At 38.6% G+C, this 25,765-nt stretch overlaps 1 protein-coding gene across 1 annotated transcript in view; it reads left to right on the forward strand.

Moving 5' to 3' along the window:
* Positions 1-25,765, forward strand: part of INSC (INSC spindle orientation adaptor protein) — a 139,715-nt gene that overhangs the window by 30,748 nt on the left and 83,202 nt on the right. Inside the window, exon 2 of the mRNA XM_050897501.1 lies at positions 5,336-5,426. Coding sequence (XP_050753458.1) covers positions 5,374-5,426 — 53 coding nt within the window. The 5' untranslated portion in view covers positions 5,336-5,373. The remainder of the gene's footprint in view (positions 1-5,335; positions 5,427-25,765) is intronic.

Here is a 25,765-nt window from a genome sequence, read left to right on the forward strand (position 1 = left end):
CTCCCTCTTCTAGTTTTAATTTTGCATTCTAGGAGTGTGGTATATACATCTGTGTATATGATCCCATGCTAATACAACCCGTCTTAATGCATCATTTGAAGGATTCTTCATTATTTCTTCCTCCTGGTTTTATGGCTTCTTAGATTTGTGACACCCAACTTAATTCTGAGTTGGCTTTTACTATTGTAATTAATTCATGTCTATATAAGCCTGTTATAATGCAAAATGACAATGGGATCCTGAGTCTTCGAATGGTTGGTGTGAAAAACTTCTGATGGACCGGACGTGTTGCTGAAGGACAGAGTGTGTGTATTTACTTTCTGACCTATCACATAAATGTTGTCAGAATTTTACTCTTAAGTTGATTTGTGGCATTCCATTAACAGTTATTCTGTGTACCAGGAGAATAATAGCTAATGATTCCCAGACTCCCAGAATTGTAAAATAAGGACAAGCACTGTTTGGCAGAACACAGATTGTACTTTACTACAGACAGGAACTGTTCATATTAATCAAGTGATATCTAGTCTGAAATGACTTTAGCTAATGACTTCTTATTCTCAGGTTAACCATATTACTTATAGGTAACATGCTCTTCTAATTCTGATGATTAATAATCAAAGGCTAGATGCATGATTTTCTGTCTTTCAGAAAGAGAAATGATACTTTTGACCTTATTTTAAGATGTTCTTAGTGTTGACGTTATGATGTTAGGGGTTAGAAATGGGGTGGCGAAAGTTCATGGATTTGCCTTTTGATTTAAACCTTTACAAGGGTGGGCATGTGTGCAGTGAATGAGCTCAAAAATGTGAATTTAATTGTGTGAGTTTCAGGGCTTAATTATTCAGGACATCATTTTGTAATGGAGAACTTCTTTAGGGCCATCAGTAATAGTAAATGAGGCACCCTTAATTCACCTTGAATACGTGCTGTTACTGTGATATTTTTGGACGTGGATGTGTTTCTATCAGAATCCTGACTGCTAAAATCCTCCTAATTCCTAGCTTGTTAAATATAAGCTAACATGTTGAATGATGGAGAAGAAATTTAAATTGGGAGATTTTACAAGATGCAAGTTGTTTTTCTAGCAGAAATAACATCTTTTGTAGGACATTAAAGCCATGTTGCACTGTAGAAGCTGCTCTCTGATGCTAAACAGACTTGAGCAAGAGGAGACTCCCAGCAGGGAGTTCCTGTAAGGCAGGAGGAGCCTGCTGTTGTGGAACCAGTGGTTTAACAGCTCCCAGCTGTATTGCTGTGCTAACACGGCATTACACAGGTTTCACAGGTGCTGCCAAGCCTGGTGTGAAGTAGGATGAGACTCCTCCTTCTCTAACTTATGGGTGGGCTAGTTTGACAGTTTTTTAAGCTGTTTTTAGTTTTCTGTGTCAGTTGCCAGCATCAAGGCCTGGTGCTTAAATATAAGCAAGTTCCCTCTTCCTGGTGGTGTGGGTTTTTTTTGTGTTTTGGGGTGGTTTTGGCCATGAAGGTCACATCCTCTGCTGACAGTATTTTTTCTGTGAGCAATGCTTACATGCTGTTTCAGGTGTGATGCTCTTGTTTTCATCTTGTGTAGTAGTTCTCTGAAAGAAGCGTTTGGCTGACTGTCTTTGGAAATGAAATGTGGTTTGTGGTTTGCTTATCTACATCTATCCAGTAAACATGAGGAAATAGCACCTTAAAATCTAATTCAGTGTTGACATGTAAGGTATTAAAAAATTAGCCTTATAGTTGTCCAAGAATGACAATTTTATTATTTCAGCATAACTGTCACTCAGGTTTGTGCCAAAATGACCAATATTGCGAACTACAAGTAGTGTTATTTTTTTGGTACAAGTTTACTTAGCATCTCTGACCAGCTGTGGGCCTGATCAGTCACCACTGAAGCCAGTGGAAAAACACCAGTAGCCTTTCCTGCACAACTCTGCTAATGTTGCCTATTAGTATGTATATACTTAATAAATGTGAGTGTGTGTGTGTATATATATACATGCATAACATGTATACAAAGCATATATATATGTTTTTATGAAATTTTAAGTCAGAGGGGCATCTTTTAAATGATCATTAGGAAAAAGGTCTCTGACTTCAGGCACCGTTTCAGATCTGTAGCTCTGCTTGCTGCCACACTGTCTCCACCATCTGTGAGGAAGCAGCTAGCGGGAAGGATTAAGAGACATGTGGGCATATGCTTAGTTTGTGTATCCTTGAGTGCGTGTACTTGTGTGCATGCCGCCTGTTTTAGTTGCATATAGCCATTGTGTGAAAGCTATTGAACTTCTTGGTGCCTCTGCACAGAGGCTCACACAGCAGTTGCAGCAGAGGCTGTGCACATTGCCCTACCCATTGTTTCAGTCTCTCAAAGAAAAAGCCTTGGAGAGGTTTTCATGACAGGTTGCTAGCATATGTGTTTCTGTTAATAACAGTGTGTCTCTGTTCTTCCATGTCTGTTATCCTGTATTTGCCAGAGTAAAGAAGCCTTTGACCCTGAGTAGGATGGTTTTTTGTAGAAGATGAAACATTTGGTACTCTGAAAGCTGCTTGCTTTGACTTGAGGTGATGCTTAGGGAGTCATCTACATGGTCAGCTGTAGTAGGAGACCTTCCTTTTAGGAATGCTGACTAGACCTCAACACTGTGTTGTGGCCTTTAATAAAAAGCAGCATCAACTAAACAGAAGGATTCATCAGTCCTGTCATGGTCTTTACTAGGAAGTACAGTTGTCTTTGGTCTTACCTGGAAAGGTGAATAAGAACACTGAAAACTGAAAAACGTCTGCCATTGAGCACCGTAATTGCCCAGTGCGTGGAGGAGCCATTCTGAGCAGGACCAGAAGCCTGTACCATATCAGGCACTGAGTCTTCAACATCTCTTGTAGTCATGGGTTTAGGCAGGCTAGTGTGGTACTTTGCTGTCCTGGGGGTACAGTTGGTCCTCTGGCAGACTGCCAGGTGCTTGGGGAGAGCATTTCCTCATGTCGTCAACATTAACTTGGACTTAAAGATTTGAGCTAATATCTAATCATAGTCTCGAGACAGACTGTTTGGTTAAGATATTGGTGGCATTTAGTTATTGTTCCTGGGGCAAAAGTGACCTCTAAGTAGGAGTTGATCATGTTTTTAAAGGCTCTCAGCCATAATATAAATGTGTATTTTGTGGGAAGACAAAGTATAAAAAGCTGCATTTTTGTCAGGTTTCTAACTTATAGGGAACAATGACATGCAATAATCTAATTTATGTCTGTGTACATTATGTCACTGATCACAAGTAATGGAGTACAAGCAGATGCATTGATTTGTATGTGTAGAAACTGTTAGTGGGCTGAGCTAATGGTGAAGTAGCTTTAGCTTGCCAGAGCAAAGCTGTTGATTTTGTGTTGGTAGCATAAGAAGGTAAATTCTGTGCCTGATGCTGAGCAGAAAGAGATAGCTAGTGTCCATGAAGTCTCTACTTCTGCAGGCTGAAAGACTATTTTCTTGGTCCTTTACATGATAGGATGTAGGAGAGGAAACTTCCTCTTGGAGATTAAGATTTTATGCAGATGTGTTCATCTTTGATTAAGGGTATCTATCTTCTCCAAATGAAGATAGTAGTAATCATGATAATTGGCTATTTCCAGTAAATCTGATTATATGATTATTTGTATTTGGTAATCTTAAATGTCTTTGACAAAGAGACAAAAAAATTCCACTGGTAAAAAAGAAATGAAGATAGCTGATTTATTCCAGTTGTTAGTGAAGTCTGTGCATCATATGCTAAATGCTTTAAAAAAACAACAACAGTAAGATTGTTTTTCAAATCTTGGTGTGTCATGGGAGCAGAAGGATGCACACTAATATTTTCATACTTGGGCATATGAATTTTCAGGCACAGTCTATCAAATATCTGCAATCTTTTAAAATCAGAATTCGGTACCACTTAAACTGCCTATTTTTTATTTATTTTTTTTTCTAGACAGATTCTTCTCCCATATTTCAATATACTCCCTCACTAGATGCATGGACTAAGATGATTAAGTTTGTTATTTCCAGAAAAATTTGAGGCGTAGGGAGGAACACAGGACGACACCATTACCAAAGCAATCTGCTGATAGTGGACAGAGCATGTGAATGCATTACTTTGGTTGTAATACTTTTATGTACTCAGGACAATGTTTGTGGGATCTTGGGAAAAAAAACAAGGACATGCATTAGCAATGAGATCAGTTTGCTAGGAAAGATACTGAGGACTACTCCGTGACAATTAAGAGCAATTTGGAGTGGCAAATATCTTAAATGCTGGCTGACTCAGCTTGCAGAATGTAGCCAATAACCAAATGGCAGAATTTCATAACTGGCTACATGAAAAACATTCAGCCTCAGTTGGTGACACAAACAGCATTAATTTCCTGTGTCAAGTATTTCCTCCGAGTGAGATCCATTGATCCCAGTTTTTTCTTCACATCTAAGAAAGCATCGTTTCCCCACTATTCTTGTCTCCTCCTCCAAATTGATTAATCTCCTCCTTGTTCTCCTTGAGTCATGGATTAATCTTTTCCTGCAAATATTTTGCGTTAGTTTTCCTCTAGCCATGTGGGTGAGTGGGAATGACTTCACCTTTCTTGGTAGAATAAATCCTCTCTGGCTTTTGTTGAGAATATGCATTGAGCTGTAGTAGGTAATGCCCTAATGTAAGATGGGACTAATTAAAAGAAGAGGGAGGGAGACAGCACCCTTCCTTTTTGTGAAAATGAGGAGGGTCTCTTTCTCCTTCTTTCTTGCCTCCTTCTAGTACAATAGTGTTTGGATGCATCTCTTGGTCACCAGGTATAAAGGAAAAACATGGAGGAAAAAGATGTGTACAGCATTTCAAACCGATAGAAAAATAAAGTTAACATGGAAGGATCCAATCAGTAACTTAGACATCAAGAGCCTTTCTGTAAATGTAGTACTAAATGATCCTGAAATCATATGAGTGTACACTTGCTTTCTCTTGATAATCTGAAGAATTACAATCATACTAAATCAGTTTCCTCTAGAGTTCAAGTTAATTCAAAATAAATGAGGCTAAATAATAAATCGATATTAACTCAGAAATGTTCAACCGAGATGGCTCTGACCTGTGCAGTAGTCCAGGAAGTTCAGGAATATGCAAACACTATGTTGCTTATGCCATGAAATGTACTTAATGGCCTTGGTTATCTGCTGGAGTTGTGTGGTAGCCTGAGGAAAAGAAGCCTTTTGAATTGTTTTTAATGAGTTAGCTCCACAGGTCAGTAGGAGAATGCCATGCCACCCTGGACTGAAGAGGCCTGAGTTTCCCTATGTTTGCTAAGTGACTGTTTATTTTCTTTCTAGATTCCAGCCTATGGAGAAGTGCACATAATAGGATAAATATGGCTTTTAAGGGCGAGGACCACTTAGATTCCCTTCAGTTACCTGTTCAGCGGTAAGTGGTGCACTCTGTCACCCAGACATGAGTGATTAAGTGCCTCTAAGGCTGCAGCTGCACTTTCCTTTGAGGATCCAAAGATGCTTAAAAATCATTTTTAAACTCAGTTTTAGGTAATGTTCATACAAAATGTTGAGAATTAATGTGGAAACCTGGGATGCATTTCTCAAGGCATTTGCAAATTCATATACCTGAAGTCTGGTAAATCATGACAATGAATATGCAGTTGTCATTTTAAATGGATGAACATGTTTGCAGTAGAGATGTGGCTGTATTTACTGGATCAGTTCTTTGTCATGATGGATATCACTGGAACTTGCTGCAATCTGAAGACTGCTGAAAACTATAAATATAAATTTCTTTAACCTGGTTGACTTTCTTCAGGTGTATCTATGGTAATGATGCGAAGGTTATAGTATAATCTCTCCACTCTGTGGTGCCCTGGTGGGACTGGAGACATTGGTGACTCTACTAATCAACAGGTTTTTAAAATCTGGCTGTTGGTTGGCATCTAGTAGCTGTATCTGTGTAGTATAGTTTCACTTCTGGCATAATGGAGGTTCTATGAAAAGAAAAAAATGAATAATGAATGCAATAACCTGCATTCTCATTGAACTACAGTCTTGATGTGTGGCACAACTGTTTGTGTTGGTGGTTTTTTTTTTTTTTTTTGAGGGAGTGGGGGCTGCTGAATGCAGGAGTAAAATCAGAAATAAAAAGGATTGAAATTTCAGTCTTTCTCCTAGTCTTCTTTGTTCAGGTCAGATTGTAATTCTTTATTGTAATTAACGGGCTACTGACATGTAATCTCAAAATGGGATGCTTTTATTCATCAGGAATTTGATATTTCTCTACCTTTCCCTACCTGAGTCTTCCAGCAGATACTTTCATAATGCCATTAAGCTCACAGTCACAGTAAGACCATACGAATATATTGTCTTCTGGAAGAAATACTGTGTGGAGGAACATAATTTGGGGATCCCAGGTGCCAAGGTAACCAGCACTGTTCATTAGATTCTAGCCAAAACTTGCTTTGGAAATAAGTGAGTCCTGGAAGCCCTGAATAGCCAAGCATGGAGTGGACTAGTATAAACAGCAATGAGGTGTCCTCTCTTACATATTAGTTTAATTTTCTTCAATGGGATGGAGCCATGAAATATCACTTCAGACACACACACAGTTGTGAAGACAGACTAATGACTTTGCTATGGAAATGCTCAGGCTAACCCAATAGTCAGATAAGGTGCCAGACATCCAGGTTAATTGCTTGGTGATAACTAATGGGTTCCAGAAGCTGAATCCTGGATCAAGAGTCAAAGAAGTTGTTAAAGCCAACTGCTATGCCAGGAACTTAGGTTGCAAAATGGGCCAGTGAAGCTTCTTATTGTAATAGAAAACTAGCTGCAAACAAAGCCAAAGGCAGTAGGTCCTGTGGATGGCAAGGGGTGATCCAGGTTGATGGCGGCAAGTTTTGTTTGCCCATACATAAATGGGGAAACTATCTGCAGACTCTCTATGCTAGCAACTGGAAATGTGGAGTAGGAATAATGCATGCAGCACTCAAAGGTAACAGCATCATAGAACTGAAAAGCATTGAATTTTGTAGGCTAGAGATTTCTGGAAAAGAAAACTGCCGGCAGCTCAGTTCTACTGCGTTCAGGGAAGCAGAACTCTGCCATGCTATGTGAACAAAACCATGCCACCTGACATCAACTCCGCACTACGATGTATCTTAGTGCAAGAAGTGATATGGAGAAGTCCCATATAGCAAGCACTATGTTCTGGCAAACAGCTTGGCTCAGCAGAGCAATTCTATATAGTGAAATTTAAAAATAAATATGAAGCTCTTGTTTTTCATGTTTATTTTGAAAGAAAATCCTTTTTCCTTTTGATGAGGATTATTTCAGAGAAAGCTCATGTAACAAGATGGGCAGACTGAAGTTGTCAGTGGTCAGACAGGTTGAAGGCACAGGGAGGGCTGGAAATGAAAATGAGGAAATGTGTTTACCCTAAGAATTTTGCAGAAAGAACACAAGTATGGACTTGCGGTTTAACCCCAGCCAGCAACTAAGCACCACGCAGCTGCTTCCCCCTCCCTTCCTCCCAGTGGGGTGGGAGGAGGAAAGGAAAAAAGTAAAACTCGTGGGTTAAGATAGGAACGGTTTCATAACTAAAATAAAATACATTACTAACTAAGAATAATAATAATTGTAATGAAAATGACTATAACAAAAAAAGAGAGGGAAATAAAACCCAAGAAAAGACAAGCGATGCACAATGCAATTGCTCACCACCCGCTGACTGATGCCAGAGCCGTGATCTGCCCCTCCTGGCCAACCGCCCCCTGTTTATATACTGGGCATGACGTTCTATGGTATGGAATACCCCTTTGGCTAGTTCGGGTCAGCTGTCCTGGCTCTGCTCCCTCCCAGCTTCTTGCACACCTGCTTGCTGGCAGAGCATGGGAAACTGAAAAGTCCTTGGCTTAAGATAAGCACTACTTAGGAACAGCTAAAACATCAGAGTGTTATCAACATTATTCTCGCACGAAATCCAAAACACAGCACTGTACCAGCTACTAAGAAGAGAGTTAACTCTGTCCCAGCCGAAACCAGGACAGGACTAGATCAATAAAGGCCAGGAATTGTACAAAATGCTTTTCTTGTATTGTTTTAAAACGCTCAACATAATAGCTTTTCCAAAGAAATTGAATTTGTGAGATTAAGTTGTTTCTCTGGGTTAGAGAAAGGAGTGATATGGATCCTATAGGGAATTTAAAAGGATTAAGTCAGGTTTCAAAATAACTAACACGATTCAAGTATTATTTATTCTTTATTGTTCCTGTAACCAAGCCTAGGATGTATGCCTGTCTCAGGATTCCAGTTCATGCTCCCACTTTTTGAGAGGAACTTGAATTAACTTAAAGGCAGTTGCTGTTGTGTGCTGTCACAGGGAAAAGGTAACACAAATCCCACGGATCTTAGTCCTGTGTAGCACCACAACCATGTCTTGCTTCATGTTTAGGTCAGAATCTTTCAGAAGTAAAAGCAGACACATCCCCAAGCAAGAATATCTGTCTACATAGGAAAAGTGTACCATACACATACAAACTGATTCCAAGTGTTTCCATAGCAGCCATTAAAGTCAACAGTTATCTTGGCCGTATAAGGAATTTAGAACTGGGGCCTTAAACCAAGTCTCTGTGCTGCGTGAATTGTTGTTTACACTCTTCTCTCTCCTCAGATTTTGTGGGAAATCACAGCTTGTATTGGAAAGTCTCTGGAGTATTGAGTCACTATGCTAGTGGTTTTCTAACATACTGTCAGACCTACTTTCTCTAATTGACATCTAGACTGCTATGGATGCAGTATTTAAAACTATACAGTATCCTGAGGAAAAAACAAATTATTGTTACAGAAACTTTATTTTCTGTTTCAATGAGTTAGGAACTTACAATTAGTGACAGTTTTCTCTCTTAGAAGAGAAAACAGTTGGAAATAGATCACTTTTATAAAAAAAATTATCTAGTTACTCTCCAAAAACTGTCAGTAGTCCTATATAAATCACTTTACAGGACCATAAAAAAAAAATCTGTTGCCATCAGTGATGGCCAGTTCACTATAGCATCTGAAGGGTGTGTATATTCCTTAGAGATGCTATATCCCCATTCTGCAGTAGAGTTATTTTAGTATAGCATTTGAAAAATGTCATGACCCTTTCCTCACGTCTTTCTATCGGTATTGTTTTTCCATGTTTCTGGTGAGTTTTTCCAGGTGGGAAAGCCAATGCAAAAAGAAGCTGCCTTTTTCTTCTGTCCCTGTCCCCCCTCCTGTGTGATGATGGTTCATTGGCCTTTTGTTTTCTTTAAGTTAAAATTGTAATCTACACAGGTTTTTTTCATTGTAGTCATGGTTTCTTGTACTTTCCGTATTGGACAGTAAACTAAACTTAACGTGGAGTGCTGAATCTGAAGTGATTCAGCTAAAGAAAGAGTACTCATAACAAAAAGTGGCATAGGACGCTTTTTTCTTCTCAGATTATATATTCAGTTCAGTATTGCAATTGTGAGAAATACAGTATGATTAGACATATTTTTAAAAAACCAATAAAGGAAGGCCTTTTACAGAAGTTGGGTAAAACCACCACCACCACAAAAAAAACCCCAAACAAAACCAAAATCAAACAAACAAAACCAAACCTAAAAAACCTTCGTCTTGCTGAAAAATGTTGAAATTTGGGCTGTATATCTTGGAGGTACTCTTGAAAATGAAGTGGGGGTGGTGGCAGAGAGAATTTGTCTTCCTGATCTTCAGAAATGCAATACTGCTGAACCGTTTAATACATTGTCTAAACATCCTTACAGCTTCAAAAATGAAAGATGATACTGGAGGTTATAATTTCAACTCACATACAAACAAAGGGCAATGCTGATTATTTAAAGGGGTTTTTTTTTTGTTTGTTTATAAAAGGTCAATACTTTGAGTATGAGGGCCAGGAAGATAAACCTAATAGGTGTCTATATTTAGTTTCTTTTTCCTGGTTTTAATACTATTATTATGTTGGTTTATGGTGGAAGTTTACATCATCATTGGGATATAGATGAGAATTTTTATCACTGCTTCAGATGAAGGAGGTGAGGCAGAGAAAGTAGATGAGCCTTTCAAATCTAGGTACTTGTGGTTAAGTCCTTTGTAGCATTTTATCTTTCAAAATCACTTTCTTGATACCCTAAAGCTGAAAAAGTTTGCCATAAGGGACTTCAGTGGCAGAGCCAAAAATAGAATCCAGGTTTCCTGTCTCCCAGTTCTTAACCAAAAGACAGTCCTTCCTCTTTTTGTTACTTTCTTCCTTTTTTTTGTTGAACTAAAGATCTGAGTCCTGTGAAAGAACAATATGAATGAGGTCATGTCATGCATATTTATAGCCTTGCATTGCTCTTTAAAATGTGCTATGTATCTGCAGGTGTTCTGGTAACTTCTCTAGAGGATCTGCTTAGGTGTCCTGTTGTATAAATTAAGATTAACATGCCCTCTGTTATTAAGAGTATCAGTGTTAGAGTATCTATCAGCTCTTAAGAAATCTGAATTTCTTCCAGTATGCATTTTGGGGTTTTTTTAGCCTACTTTTTGTTTGTCTTTGGTTTTTTTTATTTCTTGTGGTGCTATTTTTTTATATCTTCATGGTAGGTAATGTGGTAGCTGGAGATCTGTTCACTGTGCATGCATGCTCTCTCTGGTGAAAGGAACTGTACAAGCTCTGGTGACTACATCTGATCTGTACACTATGTAAGATATGATGGAAATTACTGAAGGAAGGAGATTCATAAGAGGACTTAAGAAAAAACCCTGTTATAGGCACAAGTTTACAATGGAAGCAAGAACATGGTTAATGTAAGAAAAGTATGCCTTCTAAGTCCAGGTAGAATTGTAATCATCTTGCTGCAAACTCAAGTTTACTAAAATAAATGGAGTAGTTAAAAAAAACCAACCAAACAAAACCCGGGAGTTGGTATTTGCCAGTGTCATACACAAAAATCAGTGTGTTAAGTTCAGATTTGAAACCTTTTCTGAAGTAATAATTTGTGCTGAGGAATATGCTTCTCTAACATGCAGCAAGAGCAGGGCTTTAGAAAGGTCTGTGTGAGAAGCCCCTATATAGCTGAGATAGCAACATAGCAACAGACCTATTGCAAGGCCCACACCGTGACGGCCCTTGAATTAACAGTAGCTTAAGGTACAGAGAGCTAAAGTGGAGGAGATGCTGAATGTCATAGTATAAAAATTTGAGGTCAGCTTTGGCTTGGTTATGAGAAAAAATATTGTTCTGCGTCTGTTTCCTTTTCTGACTATGTATAAAGACAGATGAAACTGATATTTGGAAATTTATAATGTGTTTGTCCCCTTAGATCCAGAGGAATTGGGGATGACTTGGGGGGGTTAAAGAGTGAGGACTTGCTGTAAAAGAAGAGAAGAATTTGTTTATTAGGTTCAAAATCCAAGGACAGTACTGAAGGATTTAAGGAATCCACAGTGAGAGAGAACCCAAAACTTTATTTTCTCAGCAGATAGTATGAACTGGAATACCATCTCATTGCAGACTGCAGGGAATTCTGGATGAAATGCCATCCAGAGCGACCTTGACAGGCTAGAGAGGTGGGCCTGTGCGAACTTCATGAAGTTCAACAAGGCCAAGTGCAAGGTGCTGCACCTGGGTCGGCGCAATCCCAAACATGGATATAGGCTGGGCAATGAGTGGATTGAGAGCAGGCCTGGGGAGGAGGACTTCTTAGGGGTATTGGTGGATGAAAAACCGAACATGAGCCGGCAACGTGCACTCACAGCCCATAAAACCAGTCGTATTCTGGGCTGCATCAAAAGAAATGTGGCTAGCAGGTCAAGGGAAGTGATTCTGCCTCTCTACTCTGCTCTGGTGAGACCCCACCTGGAGTACTGCATCCAGCTCTGGAGGCCTCAGCAAAAGAAAGACACGGACCTGTTGGAGCCGGTCCAGAGGAGGGCCACAAAAATGATCAGAGGGCTGGAACACCTCCCCTGTGAGGACAGGCTGAGAGAGTTGGGGTGGTTCAGCCTGGAGAAGAGAAGGCTCTGGGGAGACCTTATGGTGGCCTTCCAGTACCTAAAGGGGGCCTACAAGAAAGATGGGGAAGGACTCTTTATCAGGGAGTCTAGTGATAGGACGAGGGGTAACCATTTTAAACTGAAAGAGGGTAGATTTAGATCAGCTATTAGGAAGAACTTCTTTACTGTGAGAGTGGTGAGACACTGGAACAGGTTGCCCAGAGAAGTTGTGGATGCCGCCTCCCTGGAAGTGTTCAAGGCCAGGTTGGATGGGGCTTTGAGCAACCTGATCTAGTGGAAGGTGTCCTTGCCCATGGCAGGGGAGTTGGAACTAGATGATCTTTAAGGTCCCTTCCAACCCAAACCATTCTATGAATTGTTCAAAATAACTTGCAGGTTTTCAGTTAGCAAACTACCTCCAGAGCCCTAGGACCGATGCCTTCCATCCATGAAGTGCTGGGCACCAAGTTCTCTTTCACAACACTGCTAAGTACTTTGCTGCTTGCCCAGAAGAGAAAGAGGTATTGATTGAAATGATGCTAAAACCTTTATGAAACTGGAAAAAAAAAAAATTGTTTATATTTGGGATTAATTGATATTTTGACAGATGATGTTTGCCAAAAGTTGAAAGTTGAGACTTGAAATAGAAGCAAGAGAAATTCAGAATTTTTATACTGCAGAAACTGCATTGATTCTACTTGTTTCTCTGCCAAATCATGATGACAAACATGCAGAACTTTATGGAACGTATGGACATATGAGATGAAAAATATGGAAGTCTATAATGGATTATTTTTTTCATAATGGAAACTCTATTTCTTATCTAAAATCCCAACACTTGACAAAATATTCCTAGTAAGGAGGATGTGTGTGTAAAAAAAAAAAAAAAAAAAAAAAAAAAAAAAAAAAAACCAAAAACAAAACCAAACAAAAAAAAACCTCAAAACAAAAAAAACCCAAACAAAACATAAAAAAACCAACCCCCCCCCCAAAAAAAACCCCAACCCCCCCCCAAAAAACCACCAAACAACTTTTGTAAAGTAAGATGCATTTCTACCTAAGCTGAATTATTTCAAGGACTAATCACATCAGATTTTAATTCTAGAGCTTCATGTGACCTCTGTACAGCTGAGAAGAGCTGTTTTGAGAACATTGAGTTTGAGGTATAAGACATGTGAAGAGCCTTTCAACGTGTTTAATATTGTGTTCAGGTGTTCTTCATTAAGAAATAGAACCCCGAATAGGACTGTCAGGAAAAGAATGGATCCACCTATTGCATTTCTATCCCTAGAGTGTCTAAAATTTCACAAATACTGGGTGATTTAGTCCTCAGAGTTGAAGGCAGGGAAATTATGTTATCCAGTCATAAAAAGTGAGTCTTGGAACACAGCTGTGCAATTTTGTCTTTTTTTATTCAGCTAGCCAATGATCTCTTGCCCCTTGTATTCTGTAGGTGATGAGAATCTGTAGGTTTTGATGCCTTCTGTTCATCTGGCCTTAAGTTCAAGTTAAGTTCTGGTTTTAACTGAATTTTGGGCAGCAAGTTGTTTGGTTGCATGTCAGTTCATTGAAATATTTCCTGTTTGGTTATCTACCTGTTTTCTTAGATATGAATCCCTCAAGTGAATGATTGCTAGGGATGTGACTTCTGTGAATTAACCTGAATAAAGGTTATTCCCTTTTATCTCATTCTGGTCTATTCTTTTTTTTAACCGTCTCAGTTCTTGTTACCTTTCTACTTCGTATCTGCATGGCTTCTGCACTTCGTTACCACTTCTGTTATTAGTGCCTGTCCTCACAAGATTTGCCTCGCTTTTTCGGGGTTTTTATAGCACCCTGACTCTTCAAGAATGAGCAATCCATTTGTAAGTATGCACAACTCTAAGACTGTGCTCAAGTTCATAATTAATCATAAAATCATGTTTAAGTACAAGTGCTTTAAATCCTTTGTCTAATCAGTGATTGTGTATGTCCTTACACTTTTTAGACATCTTCTATAAGTGCTGAATTGTTTCTATTTCATGGTTTCCTGCAGTGTCTGCTGCTGATAATCAAGGGCTTGTTCTGTATTTCTGGCTTTTCCCACCTACGTCTGCAAACTGAACTTCCTGTCTGACAAGCACTCCATGCGCTTACTGTGCATAAATCTTGCCCTGCTAATTTGAATCCTACATTCCCTATAATCAGTTTTATGTGGATGATGTCACGAACTTGTATGTTGTGGCTCTTTTAAAGCATTCAGATAAAGACTGTAAGAAACTCTACAGAAAAAAATGCATGTTATCTATAATACAAGAGCTAGAGCTGAAGATTTTCAGAGTTCAAAGTTCAGTGTGCTTACATGACTATGAATCACTGCTGTATGAATTTTTAAAAACCATTCAAGAATGGAATGCTTGCTGGGGAATTGAAAACGTTTTTTGAAAAACCTCTTTTTGCAGTAAGCTGTAGGAATAGAGTACTACAGAAGAAAGGAAGGTGCTCTGCCAATAATGCAATGAAGTTACCTTCTGGTGACAAGGAATAAATTCAGTTGTTGCATAGCTCAAGGCACAAATGATGCCTCATTTAATGACCTTGTATTCTTTTCATTTCACTTAGTTACCCTATAACAATTCAGCAAAGAATTTTATAGCTTCAGAAAGGGACTTTACCTTACTATGAAGTATTTCTGATTTTGTGATTCATATTCTACCCATAACCAAACTGAAAGCCAGGTTGTTTGTGGGAGTTTTGATGGTGGTAGTTAAAACAGATTTGTGTATCCACATGGTCCTTCTGGGAAGGTTTTTCAGATATGCTAGTTGACTGGATCCAAAGGATGATGTTAGTAAAGTAGCAGCTATTGATTTGCCATCATTTGGTGGTGTTCATGAGGAATAGGAACTCAACAGATTTTTATTTTTTTCTTTGAATCCCTGGGTAAAATATCTCTGTTCCTATATTCAGGATGTTAAAATGTAGGTCAGCAGTTCAGTGCTCAGGCAGTAAAAATAATTGCATTTCACTTGTACTTTATGCATTTTTGGGGTGTGCAAGTCTGCCAGAATGCAAGATTTTTCCTAACCTTTTCGTTCTGATAGTTTTATCACTATATCTTTACATTCAGTTGTATAACATGCTGTAGAAACACATTATATTATTTCCCAGAGCTATGCTGTAAAATATTTTATGTTGAACTGTAGAAGTGACAAAAGAATTTTGACTTTTAACCTGAAGGAAATTTGAGTTTGTCCATTATAATAATTGTGAAGTTATGGTGACTTTAAAATGCAAACAAATTGATGAATTTAAGCAATCTGTTCAACTGGCCTCACTAGACCTTTTTTCATTAAAGTTGGTATTTCATATTTGTGGCTTGCTGTTAGTTGGGAACTTTTTAAAATGATCAAGCACAATCTTTCATCCTTAAAGACAGTTAAGAATTTATCCTGAATCCCTCTTGTCAGGGTCAGTAGCATGTTTCATAGTATGTGGCACATAAGCACTGTAAAGAGGTCAAGCTAGTGCTGGTATAGCCTTTATCATAGAAGAAATGTGGCTGATTATTTTCAGAATGCATATTTTTGAAATGTCAGAGTCTACAGAAAAGTCTGTTCTCTTTTTGTGTATTAGAGAATTAGCAGTCCCGATCTGCCTGATGAGTATCTTGTGTTTGGGACTTGGTATCCCTTTCAGAAAGGACCCTCAAATTAATGTCTTTGAAATAACAGTGACAAAACTTGCCTGAATGTTAGGTTACCTTATCTGCCAGACATAGATGATGCTTTCTGACTGTATCTTCACAACTATTGCATGAAATTTTTATTGTGACATCAAATTAGTTATCCTGTCAACTTTACACCCTGTAGCTAGCTCTTCTAGCCATTGTTTTATGGCTTTGACTCCATGGTTTGTGCTTCTCTGCAAATATTCCCTGGTACTGGCAAGACCTTTTCAAAGAATTCATATGTTATTTGTGCTCAGTTATGTTTACTTGCATTCAAATCTTCATCATACTTGTTTCTGTAGCACATTTCAGAAGAGATGCTGATCAGGTTTACACATATTCTACCACTCCTGTTGGATGTCTGTGCTCTGTTTTCAGAAGACAGTCTTGCTAGTTATTTCTGTGTTTAAGGTTTTATCTTGCACGTGGGAGTCTTCTTTCTTGTTTGTGAATCTAACAATGTGAATGATGCATTAATTGACACAAATGCTTTGATTTCTTTTAGTCTACCAAATGTTTTTACTGCAATTTGATACTTGTCTGCTTTGTGAAGTCTTCTAGTAATGTAGATGGATTCTTGGAAGTTTGGGATATATTAGCTGTACTGTGAGAAGCTCATGGAATTTTTTAATTGTAAAGTAATTGTATTTATATTGTCATATATGGAATCAGAGTTATTTAACTCAGAATTTTATTTCAGCATTGTCTGCGTATTATTATAATCATTTACGCTTTATACCTGTTTTAGCATTAACAGTCTTCCCTTTTAGTTCACAGATGGTGTCCCATATGCTGCCCCCCACCCCCCCCCAAGAAAAAAAAAGCGGGGGGGGGACGGGACACAAAAACCAAAACCTGCAACTGTTTAGTTTTGGTACAGTCTTAAGCAAGATGTCTAGATACTTCACTTATTTACCACATCTTGCTTATTTGCCACAAAGGCTTAGGAAAAACCTCCTAAAACCTACCATAAAAGTTAAATAGCTCCTTTGATTGAGTTTTTGTGCAATAATGTTATGTTGTTATCTAATAATGTTTCAGGCATGCGTAGCTGGTAGGAGCCACGCTCTTGGCTTCTGTATTGTCTGTGTGAGCTTCCTGGCATCAAAGAATACTAAGCCTGAACTGCAAGCGTACTCTTTCTGAACCCAGTGTATTAGCTGTGGGGAAGGGATATGCAGAAGGAACCTCTCCCAGCAACTGTATGGCTAAGATGGAAAAAAGAATACAGAGTAAGAAACAGTAGAGCATGACAGGATCAGACCATGATGATTACTTGGTATGTCTTGTGACATGCAAGATAAGGAGTCAAACTTGCACTTAAGAGTGGAGGAACTCAGAGGGCTGTGTCTCAGAGCTCAAGCCTGTATCTTGCAATCATGTCTCATGTGGTCACAGAGCAATGCTGTGTGCCTGGCAGTGATGTTGTGCTCAAGGGGTTGAGGCTGCTCAAACACTGTCTCCTGGGTGTAAGAAGCAGTGAGCTAGAAATGGTAAAGCTGGCATTGGCAGGTCATCCTGAAACTAACAGCATCCTTATTCCTATTCTGCTCCACAAGAGCATAGGAGTGCCTCAAACCCTGCCTGTGAAGTGTACAGAGAACACTTTTGCTGCACTGGCTGCGGGTTTTTGTGTGCATCTTAAAAAAATCTTATTTTGGATTTGTTAGCAAGTTTGGTCACGCATGGAAGAGTTTGCAAGTTATAAGGAGTCTTCAGGAAGGCAAAGTTAAGTAGTATTAGTTGTAAACAGTACAGTTTACAAGGAGAACATAGAGCCTGCAGTGTCTCATCTTTGACTTGATTACTTTCAAGGTCTTTCTGAACTTTGACAAATTACAGTAAAAACTGTATCTTTGTTTTCCCATTTACAATATGGGGTTAGTAGTTATCTGTTTTGCAAAACTACTGAGAGACTTTGACTTTCTATGCAATTTTATGCATATCAAACATTCTGAATTTAGTATTCTGCTGGCAAGAATAAAGATCTATACTTTTGTCTCTCATTTTAGCAGCTAGGCCATATTATTGTTGTTATCATGTTAGTAACGTAGCTGGAATTGTTCTTGTTAGCCCTGGAAGGCAATTAAGGATGAAATCCTGTCTGTTGACTTCAATATATCCAAAATATCTTTCCTGTATAAAATGCAAGCTTTGAAGCGTTCCAGAGACATTCACTTTCATTGTGCTAACCAGGAGGGAAAAGAACCAAGTGGCCCTCCTTAATGGGAGTACACCTCTTCATGCAACTTGAAAACAGAGATCAGACTAATGAAGGGATTCTAATGTTCAAGAAAGCAGATTCAGTGAATTTGTTATTGTCTTATTGTGAGAAAAGACAGTGTTGTCATCAGTCTTCAAAAGGGAAGTAAGGTTTGTTGAAACTTTAATTTTGATTTAGCGTTATACATCATTCCTCCTGATTCTACCCTGGTTGTAATGCTGATTGATCTTCTTGCCTTAGGCAAACTACCTTCCTGTGTCTTTCCTTCCTCCACCTCGGCTGGGGAAACACAATGGAAGTCCTTATTAGCCTATCTCCACAAGTTGCTGTTTTAATGATACTTATATAGCACTTGGTATGTTATGACCTCATATGCCTTGTTATGCCTGATATGTGTGCATCATCCTATTGCACTGTTGCAGGTTGGTAATGTTGGAACACGACCTAGCAGCTGCTTTCAGTAAATGCAAAGAGTATGTTTCTGTTCACAAAACCTAACTTGTTCCTTCCATGTGTTATATTTTACCATCATTTTCACAGTGGTGTTGCCTGGCAAGTGAGTTCACTAAACTCTCTTTACAACCGTGGCTATAACCGAAGATGATGATTAATTACCCATACCTTGTTATTTCTGAGGTGTTTTCCCACAATCTGATTTTAAAAAATAAATCACTTCATTAAGGATATTTTAATGATCTTACTATGACTTGTCTTCTCAGCTATTCATTAGAAATACTAGTACCATATTGTGTTAAATACAATATTTGTCACTTCAGTTCACATTTCCTGGGAATTTCTTCCTTACTTAATTGCCTGGTCTCTCTTAATCTGGTTCACTGCTGCCTGGGGATGGTGGGAGGATCTTGTAATCAGTTGTTCAGTAACCTGTAATGAGCAAATTTAAGAAAGCTAGCAGAACAATGCTACAACTTTTGTAAATGGTTTGCTTTTTTCCCTTTTTGACAAATAGTGTAGTGATCTTAAGAAATGTGCTGGTCTGACCCCATTTCTAGTCTCATTAAATTTGCTAGTGTCTGTTAGTGGTTGGATTTCTGAGTTCATATTAACCCTGAGGGATTTGGAGTGATGGAGTGAAATGCATACAGGAGTTTAATATTAAGCTGAAATGTGACTGTTAGCAGTGCCAGTTGATTCTTTTTGCTCCTTACAATATTTTAGAGAATGTGATGAAGTGTGTGTGTATATATATGTTATTTTATTTAGGGCAATATGCCTAAAGGACTATAGATATGCAATCTTTTACTTGTTTTTAAAGAAAAAACTTTTTGTTACGTTGCGTGTATAGACTATGGTTCAGGTATTGGAATTTTGTATCTTGCCTTTTGTGGATAATTTTGTTCAAGTTATTCCAGGGGTACAATAGAAATATAGAAAACATCTACATCAAGAATGTAGTATTCTGTCCAACTAAAGTTAATGGAAATATTTTTCCACTATCTTAAATGGCAGCAGTACTGAGCTCAGAATAAAGATTAGACAGGAGAAAAACAGGGGAAAATTGAGAAAATTATCAAAGGAAAAAGGGGAGAACCAGGAAATAGTATCAAAGTGGATTGAGGTTATTCAATGGATGGTGAGATAGTTGAAAGCAACCTTTTGGGAAGTGCTACAGAGCAAAAATGTCTTCTTCAGTATCAGCTGTGCACACACAAATGTTTGATTTTGGAATTTACCTACTTTGCATTTTTAAATTAACTTTGTAGATCCAATTTGAAACACATGATGTAGGAAGTAAGTTACTTTGCTACAGCAATGAAAAATTATTTTTGATACTAATGCAAGAAGGGTAAATTAATTTGCTTTATCTGTAGTTTAAAAATAAATAAATTGAAAAGTAAAGGATATTACATGATTATGAAACTATGGTTTCTAACAAGCCAGGAAGCAAACATTCACAGTGCAATATTCCATCAAATTTTTCATTTTTAAAAATATTCTGCTGAGTTCAGAGCACAAAGTGTACTGCTAACTGGGAGAACTAAATGGTAACTTTTAACCATGTCTGTTGTCTCCCAACACCCAGGCCTGCCAGTAGAGTCACTACACTGGCAATGAACAGAGTGGTCTATGACTTCTCTGAGAGTACTGCCAGCTTGTGGCCAGAGAGCCTCAGATATTCTCATCACAGAAGATCTCTACCTTCTTTGCCCTTGTAGCGTAGCCAAGAAGCTTTGAAAAAGTAGCCAGAATGTTACCCTTTTTTTGGTGTAAATTTTTTTTTAAATCATGTGAATATCATTAGAATTAGATTTTTATTAGATTTGAATTAGAATTGTATCCTCTTCATTGAGAGGAAACAGTTTATATATGAAGAGGATGATCTTTATTCAGTATGTGAAATTACTGTTTCAATGACTGTTCACTAATTCACCTTTGATTTCTGAGATTTAAATAAATCATAGAACCGAGTAATAATTCAATTTGGAAAGAATCTCATGAAATATAGTTCCATATCCTGCTTGCAGCAGGTGCTCTCTTTCTGTTTCTTCCCTTTTTAAAAATGTTGATACCTTTCATATATTTATAGACTGGTTTTCCAAACTTTGGTCAAATTGGTTTTGATGTATTACATGTTAGCCTATTTGCTTCTGGGATAAATGGGGGGGGGAGGGAATAAAAAGCAAAGGGCAGGAAAATACTGGAATCGGGAAGCAGTAAAATCAGCTGATGATACCTATTCAGATTGTTATTCTTACTTGTCAGGATTCCAAACTAAGGGAGCCATAGTTGTCTGCAGGGTGACTTATAGGTCAGGCTTCAGAATTCTGGGCCAGTGGCTTCAGAATTCAAGATCAGAGATTTCTATGTGTTGTGCCATTGATGCAAAATTATGCTTTTTTCTTTATTTTGTGATTTTTTTTTTTTTTTTTTAAATTGCCACTTTCAAAACTAATTCACTTAAATCCAATTACTAATGCTAAAATTTTCAGTGTAAGATCTGACATACTGGCCTGTCTTCAAGGCTTAAAGGATGAGACCTTGGCAGTGACCTAGTGAATATTACAAGCATCCAGCCTGCAGCAGTCAAGAGTCCTTTATTCACGGGAGTTTAAGTTGGGTTCCCAATCTTGAGAATATCATTGAAGTCCTCAGGCTTCCAGATTCAAGTAACAATATTTGTATACTACTATTGTTTAACATTTTCTTATAGTCCAGTGCACCCAGTGGGAAGTCAGGATGGAGAAGTATGGCAGAGCAGTGTCTCTTCATAAATTTTTTTTTAATGTTCTTTTGACAGAACCTTCTCTCAATAACGGTTCAGGCATAAAGCTAATTTTTCCATCTCATTTAAAAGCAAACAAACTTTTCTTAAGCCTGTCAGAACTTTCCATGGCACAGTCCTGATGTGGAGGGGTAACGGCTGTGTTTATGTTGTGAGAGTGAATCGGGAAGTGATTAGATCGGAACACTCCTAGTTTTGCTGGGTAGAGAGTCTAACCCCGTATTACTCTTGGCTAAAGTTCCAGGAACAACCTGGAAAGAAATCAGTGTGCTACTGCCGGAGGAAAATAAGATTATTCCCCCCGCCAAGCATTTTGTTCTGCTCTGAAGGGCTGGAATTGCACTGAACGCTCTCTGTGGTTCAGCTGCTGGGTGAGAGGTTGACCTCAGTAATTTTGAAAAAGTATCTTTTTCTTGGTAAAGTGTGACAACAATCCAAGTAAACTGCTACACAGCTGCCCTGCTGTAGAAGAGGCGGGTATTTCAAAGTGTGCATTGGACTCAGCATTGTTCTACTGTAGTTCCAGTTGCTGCAAATGCAAGGCCCTCAGTAAATGCTCAAATTGAGCATTTTTTACTATTTAAATTGACACCTTGACACCAATTTATACACCTCTTCAACTGATCCCATAACCACAAAAATTGAATTTAGATTTTTAATTTAAATGTCTGCTGTGACATGAGAAGCAGGGACCTTGCTTGACGTTTGCTCCAGCTCCTTAGTTTGGGTTGCATGAACCAATCCTCCACAGCCCACCCGCTGAACACCTTCCACACAGGGGGCCTTTAAGCCAGCAGAACACCAGCCTCATAGGACTGTTAAGTGCAGTGTAGCATCCAAGAGTAGATGTGCCAGAAGACCACGTGTGGAGGAAGTTTGCAGGCACACAGTATCACCAGTGCTTTGTGTGTGCTGTGAGGACTATGGTAACAGAGGTGAAAGCTAAAGCAGACTGACAGTTGCTTTGTCTGCAGTAGGGTCAGAGCTATACTGCAGTTGCATCCACTCTCAGCCTTTGCTAGTGCCAGGTAGGATGAATCAGGCCCCATGGCTTCATGAGGTGAGAAACTGGAGTAATAAAGCTTTATTACTCTCTTTATAATGGTAGACAAGAGTTCAAGCCATTTCTCCTGTTATCTTTGTGATCTTTCCAGCATCTAAAAATGATACTGCTCTCTGCTTACGTATTAAATTTCAGTGTGTGTATGTATGTGCTTGTGGGAGAAACAGGGAGGGTCTTTGGACTGTTCTGATGTTCTTTTTCAATTAAAATTTAGGACAGCATTTGGCTATCTGCTTTTTAATTTGACACAACATAGGGATACGTGTGATACACATTCAGTACACGCTCTATTCATAGTGCAATAGCACAGAAAACTTGGTTTCAGTTTATTCTTCTAGTAAGTCTGTGCAGGATCTCGTGTTTCCAGAAAGAGGCTTAAAACTGCATTTGGAAGAAATAAAAAGGGCTCCGTATGTTTTAAAAACTTATTGCCGTTCTCAGTCTGTCCTCTCTACTTCTATCTTTTGTGGGCATTTTTTGAGTGATCCATTTCCTTTGAGGGTTATAATTTATTTTTTACATACAACTATCTCTCCTGCTGTATACCCAGTGTGTCTCAAGGAATGCTTTTGCATCACTGCTCTTTCCATTTTGTATATATGATGCTTTTGAGAACGACACTTGAGCTGAGATTTTTCTCAGAATTGCTTACAAAGACAGGTTACAAAGAAAACCAGAACTATGCGGGGAGGTCATCCCTCCATTTGTATTAGCTTTGTATACACTTGGTGTCACGTCACTCTCTCTCCCCCCCCTACTCAGCATTTCATCTGGACTCCCCTCAATGTGTGTTTGTACGTGGGCACATGCCCATGTTGTTGTAAAAGTATGCTTACGTGGAGGCCCATATGAAGAACAGGTGAAGCCACCCTTAACACTTTTCATATGCCTCTACACTGATTACCTGTTTCATACTCTGAAGAAGTGCCTTTGGCAAATATGATCACCTAGGCATTAAATAAATCAGGAAAGATAAAACTGATAAGCTGGAATATCATAATATTTTGCAAACATGATACAGGAATCATACATGCTTTCTGCAGGTATATTAACCTTAGCTTTATTTGAAGCTATATATAGCCTCCAATCACTCTTGTGCTGGAATACAGCAGTGCTGCTTCCTAAGTTAGGTCCTTAAGTAATCTATAACTAGAAGTGAGCTTAGTTATGTTTTATATCTCAAACAGCTTTAACAGTGAAAACAGCCCATTATCATCAGAGGTCTGTATACATCCCTGCAGCTTGTTAGGACAAGTTTTTCTACTTCAAGCAGATAAATGTGGTACAGATTAGCTAATTTACTACGGTTACAAAAGACACGTTAGGATTTCAGGCATTCTTTTATGTCAGAAATAGTCAAACTTTTTGCTAATAGGCAGCAAAGTGCTGCTGATATTTTCCTTAACACTGTTCTCCAAACTTCTTTTTCTGGGTGCCTGTGAAGCTGTGGTGCCCAGAATGCTGTCACTATTAGGCACCTGTGCAAGGGGTAGGCAAGTGGTACCCTGAGCTGCATATTGGTGAAGAGGTGGTCGAAGGGTATCCTAGCTAATAGTAGTGTAACCCAGAGATTATTTAGCATGGTCTAGAGAATTCCTTTGAGAACCTCTCTTCTGCAGTGTTCTCAAGAAATATGAAGGTAGAAAATTGAATGAATCTTGTATGCAGGCGTAAGATGATTATTTCACAACAGCTTAGGTCTGCGAATAAAATGAAGGGAAATAAGAAGGTATTGTAGGACTGTTTATTAAGTCTTTGTATTTGTTTTTCTCAAAGCTGAGGTGGTGCACCAAGTTAACAGGAGTTCTGAGTACAGGTGGCTGAGAAATGGTTCTTCTGTTTGAATATTTCAGATTTCAAATGTATTTGTTTTACCTCTGCATAAAGATAGTGTTTCTTGTCTATCCCACTCAAGTATTTGAAACCAGCAGAGGAAGATCTTCCCTTCCCCCAGACAGCTTCTGTTTCCTAAAAATATCCCTTGACATGGGGACTTGAGCCTAAGTTCAGTATAAATGCCCTAATATCTTTCTGGTTAAACGTGTATATGTAATGATAGGCAAATGGTTCCAGCAGAATCTATTGCATGAGACTAACACTAGAACAGCAAATAGCTAGCAGTTGGAATATGAAGTTAAAATGTATTAAAGGAAGCACTTCATGGTCTAAGTCAGGAGATATTTGGCCTGTTATTAACCCACAGGTGCTGGGTTTTTGATTAGCACAGGTTGCATATATGTGCACTCTTCATTGTGACTGCAAGTTAAGTCTGGTACATAAAAACTGATCAGACAAAAAAAAAAAATGGTGGGGGGGAGAGAACAAAAAAAATTGCTCAGAAAATGGCCAGCCACTACTAGGTCTGATGTGTTAAACAGCATTTTGATATTTGGTCTGTAGTTTCATGGATCTAGCAATTACTTTTTTTCGTATGCAGTATGGCATTTGATTTAAGCTGTGTGTGTTTCTACAAGTGAGCATATTCGTACAATATGGACAAAATTAAGATAATGACTTAATTGGCATATGCCCTGCCATAGTTTCACTCCTGTTATCACCAGCCATCTTCCCAGGCAGGTGTGAAGTACAGGAAAGACTAGTTCCATTAAGGTTATGCTTGATGGAAAATCCAACCATATATTTAATAGATCAAGGGTGCAGTGAGACAAAGGTGATATTCCCTGAATACAGGAAGAGGATACTGTCCCATCCCTCCCCAGTCTCGGTAGGACCAATGACACTTCTATCAGTATTGGTCTTCAAAGCCTCACTATCACACTTTCACCTGAATAGGGCAGTCTGGAGTATCTCAAGTCTTCAAAACTTCTGAGTTCAGGTCAGATGTCTGGAGGGTTGAGGTGGTGGGATAAGGTGGGGAGGGAAGAGAAAAGCAAAGACATAAGCACATAACTTTTGTTGTCGATACGCATCTGGCAAAATACAGACAGAAGATATTTAATGTTGTTTTCACTGATTCAATTATAGGACTAAGTTTCCAGCATGTAGCATTGATATTTTTTTTTTTCCCCTGCTTCTACATAGAGAATAGAATGTAATTTAAAGGTGGGAAATTGTGGTGAGCTATTATTGTTTTGCTTGTGCCTTCTTCACGCTGTTTATAATGTCTGTTTTTTGACCAGCCTTAAATAGGTTAATTGGCATTTCTTTTCTGCTGTCCACTGGAAATGGGCTGTCTTCAGCTTTTGTGCATAGCGGTAGTGAGAAGCAGGAAGGCAGGGGCACTTTCTTGTTTGGTTTAGGGGGTGTGTGTGGTTTTTTTATGCCTGTCTTATTGGTAACAGAGGTACCTGTCGGTGCCTTTTGAAGAGCACATCTATTTAAATTATTAATTTCTGGAATATATTGAAGAGAAATGCTGTATCTTTCCCAAAATGGTAATTGTGTAATTGGTTCTTGTCTCCTAATTTCAGGAGGAAGGTTCATCTGCTTTGCTTTTTATGGGTAATCTCCAATCTACTAAGGAATTTAGTTAAATGAAACTTTTGGGGCAGGGGGAC

Source organism: Gymnogyps californianus, chromosome 5 (genome assembly GCF_018139145.2).
Source record: "Gymnogyps californianus isolate 813 chromosome 5, ASM1813914v2, whole genome shotgun sequence".
NCBI classification, from domain to species: domain Eukaryota; kingdom Metazoa; phylum Chordata; class Aves; order Accipitriformes; family Cathartidae; genus Gymnogyps; species Gymnogyps californianus.